Source organism: Oreochromis aureus, linkage group 9 (genome assembly GCF_013358895.1).
Source record: "Oreochromis aureus strain Israel breed Guangdong linkage group 9, ZZ_aureus, whole genome shotgun sequence".
In the NCBI taxonomy this organism is placed as follows: Eukaryota; Metazoa; Chordata; class Actinopteri; order Cichliformes; family Cichlidae; genus Oreochromis; species Oreochromis aureus.
The window spans coordinates 6,765,744-6,778,569 of NC_052950.1; the positions used below are offsets into that span (position 1 = coordinate 6,765,744).

General features: G+C 42.7%; 1 protein-coding gene across 1 annotated transcript in view; it reads right to left on the reverse strand.

Moving 5' to 3' along the window:
- Positions 1-440, reverse strand: part of zeb1b (zinc finger E-box binding homeobox 1b) — a 49,818-nt gene extending 49,378 nt beyond the window's left edge. The window contains exon 1 of the mRNA XM_031754828.2: positions 183-440. Coding sequence (XP_031610688.1) covers positions 183-240 — 58 coding nt within the window. The 5' untranslated portion in view covers positions 241-440. The remainder of the gene's footprint in view (positions 1-182) is intronic.
- Positions 441-12,826: the final 12,386 nt, after the last annotated feature.

A 12,826-nucleotide genomic window follows, 5' to 3' on the forward strand; every position in this document is an offset into this window, starting at 1 on the left:
GTATAACGGTACACCACATAGGGCTGTAATACAGCGCTCACTTGCTACTTCCCAGCACTTTCGGTGAGTAAAAACCGGACTTCTGGGCCACGAAACTTTTCGGCAAAATTACTGGGAGACCGGACGGCGTTCACACCGTATCTCTGAAAGCAAAGCCCCGAGTCGGAAGTAGTTTTACTCACCGTTGGTCCTTTTCGGGTTCGGCTGCTTTCTGCGCTTACACCTGGGGCCATCCGCCATGATCCTTTCGTTGTGTCTAAATGCTGCCGGAGAGTCACCTCCTCTCTCACCCCCCTCTCTCCCCCCCTCCTCCTCCTGGCTTCCCTTCACCTCCCCTTCTCCGCACCTGGTTTACGACACTCTTTACGGCATCACCTTCCCGCACCTCATCGACCCACGCTGCCAGTATCCTTCACGCGGAGTGCTGGGAGTGAGAGCGAAAGCTGCGTGGAGTCCGTACCTGCTCCGCTGTCACGAATGTGGCGTGTTTTTAAACAGAATAAATATTTTTCTGTGATGATACTGAAAGGCATTTCCACCACATTTTCTTTTTATGACCACAGCGCAAATTGGAAGTTTGTTAAAATAATTTTTTTCCTCCAAATTATTATTATTATCATTATTATTATCGTTATTATTATTGTTATTATTATTTGCATGTTTTATTGACTTTTAAAGCACATGGAACAGATGTCAAAAACAAAAAAAACGAACGAATACCAAAAAATACATGACAGAGACATGTAAATAATAAAAGAATTAGTAGTTATTTAATCCGTTTTGGATAAGTTTGTGTGTGTGATTGTACAGGTATGAGTTACATATGAAGACTGAACTCCAGTAGGTAAGCAGATTAGTGCACTACAAGGAAGAATGCAAACAAGCCTGGAGCTGGTTTGTATCTGTCACATGCTGGATCTTTGTTCTTGGAACCTTTCAGAGAATTTGGCCCTGAAAAATGAAGGTGAACACTTGAAATGAAAAAGGCCACGTTTGGCACAAGTTGAGGTAGTATGTTCCCTTTTTATGGCTTCCCAGCACTACTGCTCGGTCACAGCCATTCCCAAATCTCCTTCCAACCAGATTTTAGGATGATCAGCCCCCACCCCCCTTACCCTCACACTGATGGGTTTTGTAAATTAGGTAAGTAGCCACGGAAAGAGGACACTGCAAACTTTAATGAAGATTTAAAAGAAGCATGGCTTCCACAGGAGACTCCTCAGGTGCGTTTTTAAAGGAAGTTTGCTATCTTTAATCATTTTCATTTTTTTTCATACCCACGCCTGACCTGTTCTGTTTGAATGTATGTTTGCAACCTTACTGTGTGTGAGCACAGTAGGGTTGCAAAAACAGCAGACAGGGCTTGTGTGTGTTTGTGTGTCAGAGAGAGGAAGCAGTCATGAGACTGTCATCACTGATTCAATCCTCCACCTAAAGAAAGACCCCGCTGTTCTCCTGAGCCGAACCCTCTGCGGCGGTGATGAAGAGGACACAGACATGCCAGCACAATCAGCAGGTTCAGACTGTATCCAATCAGACCTAAAACCTTCACACACACACGGGCACACACACACACACACAACCACAAACACACACACACACAGAGCTAACCACACTGTGTAAACAGAAGAGAAATATCCAGGATCACATGTTTGAGGTAAATTCCTCTGGATGCTTGTAGTGATGGGGAAAGATGAAGTTTATATGATGCTCGAGGTCCCATGACTTGCAGCAGTGTGTTAGAGTCGTGGCTATTCTTGAAGCAGATGACTATAAGGCAGAAGTGTCAATTGTAGGGCCCAGGGGCCAGAACAAGCCAACAGCTTTGCAGAGTAAAAATTGCAAAAATAAGATGGCATACTTTTTTTTTTCACTTGATTTTTCAGCAGATAGAGAGAATGGATCACATCTTGAGAGAGATATCAATAGAGTTGGATATCCTAATCATCACTTTAACAGTCTTTCTAGCGCTTTTCTTAACTCTTTTCCCCATAAAGATGACATTTGATGACCTCCCCTTCACCCTTAGTGATGAGCTTTGACACCTCAGCAGCCCTGAAATATGACAGTTCAGAAAACAGCTTCAAGGGTTACTCCTAGTAAGCTTTTAAGTTCTAGATGGATGTTTTATAAAACATGAATAATTGCAGAATGTACATTAACTTGTTAACAGCAAAAAGAAGAAGGCATTTTAAAAAACAACAACAAAAAAAACACGTCTTTCGGCAATAATTTTAGTGGTCGGGGCCACTCAAGATCAAAGTGGGCCGTAAGTGGCTTCTCACGCCTGGACTTCTTGTATCTGAGATGTTATCATCTTTCAGCCCATACTGACTGCATAACCGCGGTTTTGCATCAGTTTAGGGTATCCCGCATTGTCAAGGCAGATTGTTTTAGGAGGATGCAACGATTTAGAGCTGCTAGTGCTTTAAGAAGCAAGCAGAAGTCTCAGAGATATATTTGGATTAGACTTTGCAGATTTCATCATTTAACCACACACAACATTTCAGCATATAAATCTGCCCGTACAGTATTTACACACACAGAGTAACAAACCCCACATTGCAGGACAATCAGCTTATCACTCAGCTACATGTGATGGCTTGTATACACGGGATGGCAGACCTCTGAGGTGAATAATTCAGTAGCAGCAGAGCGGTCCAGCTCTCGGGGCAGGCTGCCCAGACGCAGAGTAATAGCTTTAGCATAAACAACACCTACAAACTTGCTCTAGGTGGCCTCTTCCACCAATAGGCAGCCTGCCTTTCATTGCACTGTGACTACCTCTCCTGATGAAAAAGGCCCCAGAAACAGTCTGCATCAGCAAAGATCAATGATGAGACACTAAGCTAAGCGTGCGGTCGGAGCTGCACACGGAGTCTGGAAAAATAGGATGCTTGTTATCCAGTGGAAAGTCAGATCTTTCCCATTTTCCTTGGATCACGCTGCTATTATAGCATGAAGTCATTTTTTTTCTTTTTCTCAACATCTGTGGAAAACAAAGAATAACAATTACACGAGGACCGCTAATACGAAATAGACCGAAGATGTCTCTGATGTGTTTCAAAGTAAGTGGAGTAAAACCAGAGCGATTTATTTGCTCTTGCAAACCTCTGCAAAGTTTGCACTGCAGCGAATTCACGCAAATGGGAAATGCACGCTCTCAGTTATATGTAGGCACCCTGTGTGACCCCACCGTGATTGGGATGAATGTTGGGGCGGAAAGAGAGTCTATTACAAGACACAGATCGAATGTCATAAAAACAAGCACCTCAGAGTGAAACCCTAATGAAGATGGAGCCGTTTTTATCCCCCCTACAACCAGGACATACAGGTGCCAGTCACCTGAGAAATGACAACAGCAATAAAAGCACGATCCTGCCTTAAATAAAGTGGCCCATGAAATGAAATGAAAGGCTGACTCTTGCTCATCCAATGGGGAATTAAAATAGAGGAGGGGAGGGGGTGAATGAAGGGGGGGCGGGAGGGATAAGCAGCCATCCTCCACTACATTAAGGGATCATGCTGCTCCCTGAAAATGAGTATTGATCCTCTTAGGTCCAGGATCGTTTAGGAGATTAATGTGAGTAGTGGTTGAGCTCCACAGTGCTCCACACAGGACAAGGGGGATCAGCTCGGCAGGATGGCCCAGCTGAAGCAGCCTATCGGTGAGCGAGGGGCTGACGGTGTTCAGTTTGTGTTTTGGGGGTAGTTGGGTGTGTGTGTGTGTGTGTGTGTGTGTGCCATCTGGGCTGTCAGCTAAGAGAATCAGCTGGATGTCCAGAGGTCGAAAGGGTGAAAAACATAAAAGGGGAGGGGGAGAGGTTATAAAAGAGAGAAAGAGTCTGGAGGAAAGCGAAAGAGTGTCACGAGCAGGCAGAATAGAGGGAAGGAGAAGAAGCGAGAGAAGGAGCAGAGGAAATGAGAGCGAAAGAGAGGAACAGAAACTGCCACAAACAAAAACAAAACAAAAGGACGACAGAAAATGCGCAGCCTGCCTCGCTCCGAATACAGGGGACAGGCTGGAGGCAGTGATCGAGAGAGAGACGCAGCAGAGACTAAACTGCTTAATCTCTCCCAAGAGACGCCAGCCTAAATGTGAGGTCCCCCCTCCCCCTTTCAGAGAGCCCCCCACCCCCCAGCTCCCCCAACAAAACACTATCACAGCCATTCTGCTCAGCTACAGCCATGGCTGACAGACACGCACACATATACACACAGTTTAAAAGTCCTGAGGTTGAGCCTTCAGTGCAAAGCAATACTGTGGAGATGAGAAAAGATCCATTTCAATGCCACACATCCTCGTGAGTAAGCACTGCACGAGTGAGCAGAGTCTGTTGATTTATAAAAGCTGCTGCTTTTAATAATCTGGCTCGTCGTGAATCAACAGAGCCTGAGAATTTTCTCATGTCTCTCTTCTGAGGTCAAGTCGGCCCCTGTGGGGAAACTCCTAAAACAAATATGGGCTGAAGTATTCAGCGGCGGCTCAATGCAAGCTGTCAGGCTCTCAGAGACAACAATGCAATGTTTTGAGGGCTAGATGTCAATCTCGGGCACAGTATTCTCAGCTCGCTTCCGTCTCCTTCCATGGATTTTTTTTTTATTTTGTTCCCCCCTCAAGACAGGAAGTAGCTGACATGCTTGCTGGAGTGAGCCACGCCTCAGATGTTTGAGTTGAGAGAAAGGTGAGGAGGATGGAGCCAGAACAGCTGTCAGACCCCCCAAAGAATCTGATTACACTTCCTCCACCTACTTTCTACTGTCATGAGTGCTTACCCTGTGAATACTGATGTACAGCTCCAGTCTGAAAATGTACTTTGATAAAAAGGATTTTTTAAAATAACACATGCCAAACTGTCATCACAGCATATACCAAACACACCTCTTTAAGGAGCTGCAGAATATCCATCAGCCCAGCATCCACCTGCAGGGTGAATGATGAGCTGGATCCTAGATGCCAAACTCTAAATGCATTCGTCTGCTGTAACAAAAACTACACACTACAACTGTAAATAGCAGGCAGTTAATAGTGGTGAACTGATAAAGATTGAACACACCAGTGTATATAGTGGCTAAAAGCAGCACTGACAGACTACAAAAGGCTGTTTAATCTGTGTAAAATAAATGTCAGTACACTGCAGTGCAATGTCACCTAAATGTCATACGAGTTGTGTGTCACCTTTATTTCTGATGTCAGACTCCATCTTTAAAAAGCCATTTCTCTGCTGTTCTTTGCTGAAAGGGTTGTGTTGCTCTACTCTGCTACCCTGAAGGTTTTCTTCTTGGATTTAAGCCAAGAGACTTGGTCCTAGTTTTCATCATCTCTAAAAAAAACTTGTGTGATTTTGGCAGTGTTGGTTTGGACCATTATCACACTGAAATATTCATTTTCTGCCAAACTTCAGGAGACTGGGAAGCAGCTTGTCAGCCTGTATAACTCCAGGCCATCTATAAATGTCATATGCCCAACACCTTTTCCTCTTATGTAGCCTCATATTATCACACTCACTGCTCGGTCCTCCAATGATGGGTCTGTGTATTCTGCTGTGTTGGTCAGTTTCAAAACAGCCCTGATCTATCAAGGTAGTAGTGCTGTGGTATCTGCACCAAGATGTTAGCAACAGATCCTTTAGGTCCTATAAGTTATGAGGTGGGGCCTCCATGGATCGGACTCGTTAGTCCAGCACATCCCACAGATCCTCAATTGGATTGAGATCTGGAGAATTTTGGATGCCAAGTCAACACCTCAAACTCATTGTTATGCTCCTAGAACCATTCCTGAACCGTTGTATCTCTAGATATGGCATTTCCAAACTCGGGTGACCATGTGACTTTACAGCTGAGCTTTGTTCAGTGTTATTAGTAAGGTAAGGCTTCAAAAGTTGCATTTATGCGCCTACATGATTTTCTAAATAAAAAAGAATTAGAACCCAAATTAAAATCCGATCATGCTTATCAGGCATACTGACTAATATTAGAATATTAGGCAGGCTAAAAGAGAGTGCTAGGTCTGACTTTAGGCACAATGTAGCTCGCTAACCCATTAGTGTTGCTTCATAGTACACCCTTCTGGTCGCAGCTACTTTATTTCCATTTCTTTGCATTCCTCCCTGTGCTAAAAATCGTCCTGACCCTAGATGCCATACAAAGTCTGCATATTGTCCGATTCCATCCGTGTGTGAATAGCACATATATTTCCAGCGTTTGGAAGTCTTCTCCTGTTGCCTGCTACATGTGAGAGCGGACAACTCCTGATACTCTCCAGAGTTCATGTGAGACACATCTCAACTTTCCTTTCAGAGCCACAAATAACATCATACACGTGTTTTCAGAGGTTGAGTAGTTCTCATCATGGCTAATAAGCAGGTTTTTGTTTCTCGTTAAATTAATACATGCACCTTTTTACCTGAGACACATCCGGAGGGACGTGTGAGCAATAAAAAGTCCCTTTATTGTATTTTCTTTCTTTCTCAAGTATCACCATTAGATAATAACTCACGCAGGATTAGCATGCAGCAGGAGTTAAGACCCCTCACAGACACAAACTCCCTTTGCTCCCATGATTCCACAGGGGTGGGTGGCCACGGGGCAGAGAGCTTTTGACCCGCAGGTAAAAGTAACGCTGCCTGTCTAGACACCAGGCCAAGAAATATACTTGTTTTGGCTAGGAAGACGTGTGTGTGAACTTATCCCCGCACGTGCACGTGCACACACATGAACGCACACCCCCTTGCTCCAGACAGGCTTGCTCCAGTCTTCCCCCTCCTCCTGTGACTGTCAAGAGGAGACAGCCACACTGTGGAAAGCCCAGTTTAAATTTATACTGTATTTATTGGAACTCCCGTTGCATTTTACTGTTCATTTGTCCTTGCGGCTGGAACAGCGTTTGAGTTCTCTGGGAAGACGTCAAACTTGGTCCATCAAGGTGTTATTTATTGAAGGCATCTTCTCTCACAGTTCAAAGCCAATCTGTGGTGAAGGAACAAATGTAAAATGAGGTGCACTACAGTGACAAGAAGATGTTATTAACTGGGTGATACGGCAAAGATAAATTTGGTTTGCCAGTTTTTCTAATTTTTTCCATTCATGTCTACTTGGATCTATCACTGGTGGTAATTTCTATTTTATGTGGCCAAGCTTTCAGAACATGTCTGTTAGAGGTAACTGAAAGGTGGAGACATTATTACACTGGAACTTCTTTCTATTCAGGCTCTCTATATTTGCACCTCCAAAGTGAACCACAGGTGCCCCACAGCGCTTTGCAGACCTGCACTAATCTGGCGTAACAATATGAACACCTGCCTATCTGGCGAATTCGGGGGCCAAGCCAACATCTCAAACTCATTCTTTTGTGCTCCTTCAACTATTCCCGAATCATTTTTGATTTGTGTCAAGGTGAATTATCCTGCTGAAACAGGCCACAGCCATCAGAGAGTACAGTTTCCATGAAACGGTGTACATGGTCTGCAACAATGCTTAGGTAGGTGTCAAAATAGCATCCACATTGGTGGCAGGACCCAGGGCTTCCCAGGAGAACATTGCCTAAAAGCATCACACTGCTGCCGCTGGCTGGTTATCTTCCCATAGTACATCCTTTCACAGCATCCAGGTAATGTAAAAGAAAATGCGATTCATCAGACCAGCCCACCTTCTTCCATATTAATCTCTGTCTCTCTTCCACAGCATGTCTTTTATCCTGTCTTCCTTCTCTCACCCCAACCAGTCGCAGCAGATGGCCCCGCCCCTCCCTGAGCCTGGTTCTGCCGGAGCTTTCTTTCTGTTAAAAGGGAGTTTTTCCTTCCCACTTTCGCCAAAGTGCTTGCTCATAGGGGTCAAATCATTGTTGGGTTTTTCTCTGTATGTATTATTGTAGGGTCTACCTTACAATATAAATTGCCTTGAGGCAACTATTGTTGTGATTTAGCGCTGTATAAATTGAATACTGAATTGAATTGAATAGAATTGAATTGAATTGCTCCGTAGTCAAGTTCTGATGCTGACATGTCCACTGCTAGTGCTTTCAGCGGTGTACAGAGATCATAATTGGGACCATGACTGGTTTGCGGCTTTCCAGCCCCATACACAACAAACTGATGTTCAGTTCACCTTTATTCTAACACCCCACAAAGATGCAGTTTCAGAGATGCTGTGATCCAGTCATCTAACCATCACAATTTGGCCTGTGTCAAACTCTATTTCTCGTTCTGAGGACAAAATGCTACCTAACCAATCCCACCCACTAACAGGTACCATGAAAAAGAGAAAATCAGTGTTACTGACTTCATCTGTCAGTGCTCATAATGTTACGCCTGATCGGTGTATGATATAATGTTTAAAATGATCATTATGACTCTGCAGTTGTTATGGGGGGATGTCCCGCTGTAGAAAAAAAACAGCTGTAAAATGTAAAAACTAATAGGATAACTTATAACTTATCGTTAAACTTAGTTTAGTGTCCTCTCAACGTCTGAGCTGAAGTGAAAGCTGCAAATGAGTCATTTGGCTCCGAGTCTCATCTCCTTCACCCTGAAGTTTGTTTACCTTTATCTTTTTGGTAATCTACACACAAAACAAGTCCATCTGAGTAATGCTGCCCCAATCTGCATGGTTTTGTAGTTTAAAATTAGGTGCAAATTGTACGTTATGTCAAAAGCTTTTCATTTCAACCACTTCTGTTAACAAAAAGGCAACATCTCTTTTAGCAAATGTTTTTATTTAGAACATTTTCTCCTGATTTTCCTCTTCATGTTACTAAAATTAAATGCGGTGGCTCCCATAATATAACGGTGTACTTTTCGCTGATTGTGTGACCTTTTAATACCCACTTCTACACGTCATTCCCCCAACTGATGATATGAATCTATATGTCACAGTTCCATTACAAGGAAACACATCTGAGAGTATGCAGTTACAGGTACAATAGTGAGGCTCTATGAGTAAATAGCGCGTGGGTGGTTTATGTTTGTGTATGTGCTTATGTTTCAATCTGTGATAGGCCACTGATGTTTTCACTGGATGAATATGAATACCGCACACCTACTCCTTTCCCACACACACTCACAGAACATCAGAACATTTTTCTGTGCACATGAATAGCGGCGGAGCACTATAAATGAACATCCAAAATGCCAGCAATTACTATGGTGTCCCTTTACTCAACCTCTCCATATTAAACCCCGCTTGTCAAACAGATTGTCTCCGGTGCTCCGAGCAGCCTGTGCTGCGAAACAGTTTTCATTAAGGGAGGATTGCCATGGGCCTTAGCCTGGCGGCTTAATGTAATTTCACAGCTCAGCGTCCGTGCGACCACTTCAGGGTCCAAGCACGGCCACCCACACCTTTACAAGAGCCAGCCAGAGGTGCTGAAAGGGTGACGGGCTGCTAGTAAGTTTTAAGAGCAAAAGGGGAGCCCCAAAATGAAATTCCAGCACAGGAAATGACTGTAATAATAACATAACAACCAGGGAGGCTTTGGAAATAAACATGTACAGAGATAGAGCGCGTTTCGTGTCGTAATGGGGTGTTGAGGACGAGGAAACTCACTCAGCAGTGGGTGCTGTTTTTGATGGGGAAAGGTTTTAAGAAATACAGTGGGATTCTTGTAGTTATGGAAATTATCAATGACGCATTGCAAGATTTGGTTAAACACTGATTTATTCTAAGCCTTTGCTGGCAGTACTTGAAAGGACAGTATACTGTACAGAATATAGTGTAATGCTCATGTTGTTGGCCTAAATAAACTGTGTGTTTTTTGCTGGGGAAGATTATATGATGATACCACGTGTAGAACTTAATACCAAATCACTAATTTAGCTTACTGGTCTTTTAAGGTGTACTGACAAGAGTGGTGATTTATATACAGTAGATTCATGTAGTTGAACCAATCTCTTCACCTCAATCACCTCTTGAGTATTCACCCCGAAGGTGTAAGCCAAGTGTGCAGTGAAACTCCATATTAGAAACACGTGGAGAACATCACACATCTGTACTCAAAGCGACATCTGGACAAAACTGAAAGTCAGATAGACTAGTGTTTCATTTTCATGGTTTACAGCTTTGAAAGGAGCCAAAGAGTCTTGACTTTAGTGCTTTTGAAGGGAGAGGAGCAACAAAGCCAGGCAGAAGTTAGGCTGTTGGAAACTTTAAATAGCCACAAATGCAAGGACACCCACAAACCACCCATGTGGGGAGGGGGGCGGGGGGGCAAGGCTGTCTACTCCCAGTTTTGGTCCCAAGCCTGGCAGGAAGTGCATCTGGCATAAAATTATGCATGTGGATCGTAAAGAATGAGATTTCCACAGAGGAGCGGTCTGGCCTGGGTTAACAACAGTGCTGAAGCTTGGCCAACAGGGTGACGGTGGCAACTGTGCTACTTTTGCTGAAGACAAGGGAGCAGGAGACAGGGAAGGAGTGAGGAGACAGTGAAGGAGAAGGAAAGGAAGGGAATGTGGAGGTGAAATTATAGACAAAAAATGGAGGGACTGTGACTGGTAAATGGAGAGATCTGGCTGATATGCTGGAGAGAAGGAAGGTAGATTTATTGTGCATGTAGGTGACCGTGTGGAAGGGAGATGAAGCCAGAAGCATCTGAGGTAGATTCAAACTATTCTATCATGGTGTACGTAGATGGAATATAGGTAATCTTGGAGGTAGAATATGTGAATAGTGCGAGAAGAGACAGAATCATGGGTTTGAAGTTGGAAACTGTTGGAAGTTGGAAGAGACAGACTGCAAGGTGATGTTAAGGGAGAATGTAGCATTAGATGTTTGTCTCTAGTCTGGCTTTGGAAATCAAGAATATGAAGAAGCAAGTGAAGGCAGAGGCCAGGATTAAATGGTGGAAGTCAAAGAAGGAAGAATGTTGCAAAGAATTCAGGATGGAGTTGATGGAAGAAGTGAGCATATCAGAAGATCAGGTTGAGCAGTTGGGAGACAAAGTTGAAGAGGCAAAACTGAAATGGTTTGGACATACGGGATAAAGAATGTTGAATACAGAGCTGCTAGATAGAGCAGGCCTGTAAATTAGGCATAACTTGCCACTGTGTAAAAGGTACTATATGAATTAGTAGCTTTACTGCCAACCAGTGAGTTATAACAGCAAGTAAAAGTACATATTTTTGTTCCAGAGTCCACTTGATTACAGCAGACTCTGGATGAAGGTGGAGAGGATCTGGAGAGATGGGCATAGCTTCATCAATGACAGTCAGCATCACCAAATTATGCCACTGGTAAAAAACAAACAAACAAGAAAACGCAAATATTTTAGAAAGCCATCAAACTCTGTTTAAAACTAAAAGTTAATAAGTTCATTGAACTGAATTTGTTATATTATAAACCCAAATCTGGGTTGGGACATTGGACTTCTCTAAAAAGTAAAGAAATCAATGGAGCATAATACTGAACCATTACAGAAAATTTATCTGTGTGTAATTTGACATCTTAATCAAAAAATATTTTACAATTTTTTTTCAGCTTTTTTTTTATAAAACAGTAAATTGTTTTAGCATTAAAAGTCATTTTGATTAAAGACTTTGCACATATTGCTGGATTAAACTTTAGAGAAACATAAAAAATCATTTGAGTAACAGTCTATTAGCCGACTCCTAAGAAGCCTAACAGGAATGCTTATGCCATGATGTCTCCAGTTGTCTGTGTCTGCAACACAGTATAGGCTACTAATGTGCATTTTTCTAACACTATCCTTAATCTTGGGTTTATTTTAGTCAACGTAATATATTTAATATAACATAAAAGATACTTTCCATCTAAAAATTGAAGTTTTCTGTTTGTTTATTTTAATAACACGAAAAACGGTATCATGGGGGGACCCTATAAAAAGGTTCTAAAATTAGTGAAACATTAGGAAATATTGTTAATGAAAAAGTTTCTATTAAAAATGATGGAACTGGGAATGTGTTTGTGACTACAATTGCGTGGGTGAAAATCACCTGATGTTAGCATTCTAGGGTTAGGAGGCTGCGAAAGGGTCAACTTAAGATATATACTTTTTTTTAACAACAGCTCATGCAAAACTACTCTAAATGAGTCCCAGAACAAAAATGAAGAGCTGAAAATAGTAATCTCTGTTATAATGTGCCTTGTTCAATAGCTAAACGCCATGATAGTGCAGCTAACATAACCTAGGGTTTAGCACTAGCATGGGGTTTAGCATAACATTACAGGAAAACAGCTATGCTATTTCCAGGGAAACAAAATCTGCCCATCAGCACATCTGCATCTCAATAACTGAAGTCTTGTCTGATAAACTTTGCCAACTGTACATTCTGATTTTTGTACGGGTTATGGCTTTAGATGGTTTCGCCTTTTTCAAATTTTTGTGCTAAGCTAAGAGGCTACTAAATATAGCTTCACATTTACTGTACTGACATAAGTGTGGTATTGATCTTCTCATCTACTTTCCATTTTGAGCATTTCCTCAAAAGCTGGCCTGTTCCTTTTGATGTGGCTTCTTGGGAAATTCCCCCTAGCCTGGCCACACGCAACTGGATGTGACTTCAATGCAGCCATATTGCACCTAAGGCACCACCACCATCACTGGTTTATGAGTTAAAACAAAGAAGTCGTTATTTATTGAACGGAAAGGGTTAATTGAAATAAAGGACCAAGGAGCTCAGGTTTACTCTTTCACTGAAAGCCTTGGTAAAACAATGGATGACGCAATAGGTGAGCCAAAAGCAACAATCAGCCCAATCTTCGCATTATGAGTCACGACCGAGAGACGCTCATGCTTATTCAGTGTGTCCATTGAGGTGTGCAGCCTCTTCATTTAATATTTCCATAAGGTTGCATATGAGTGTATGCCAGG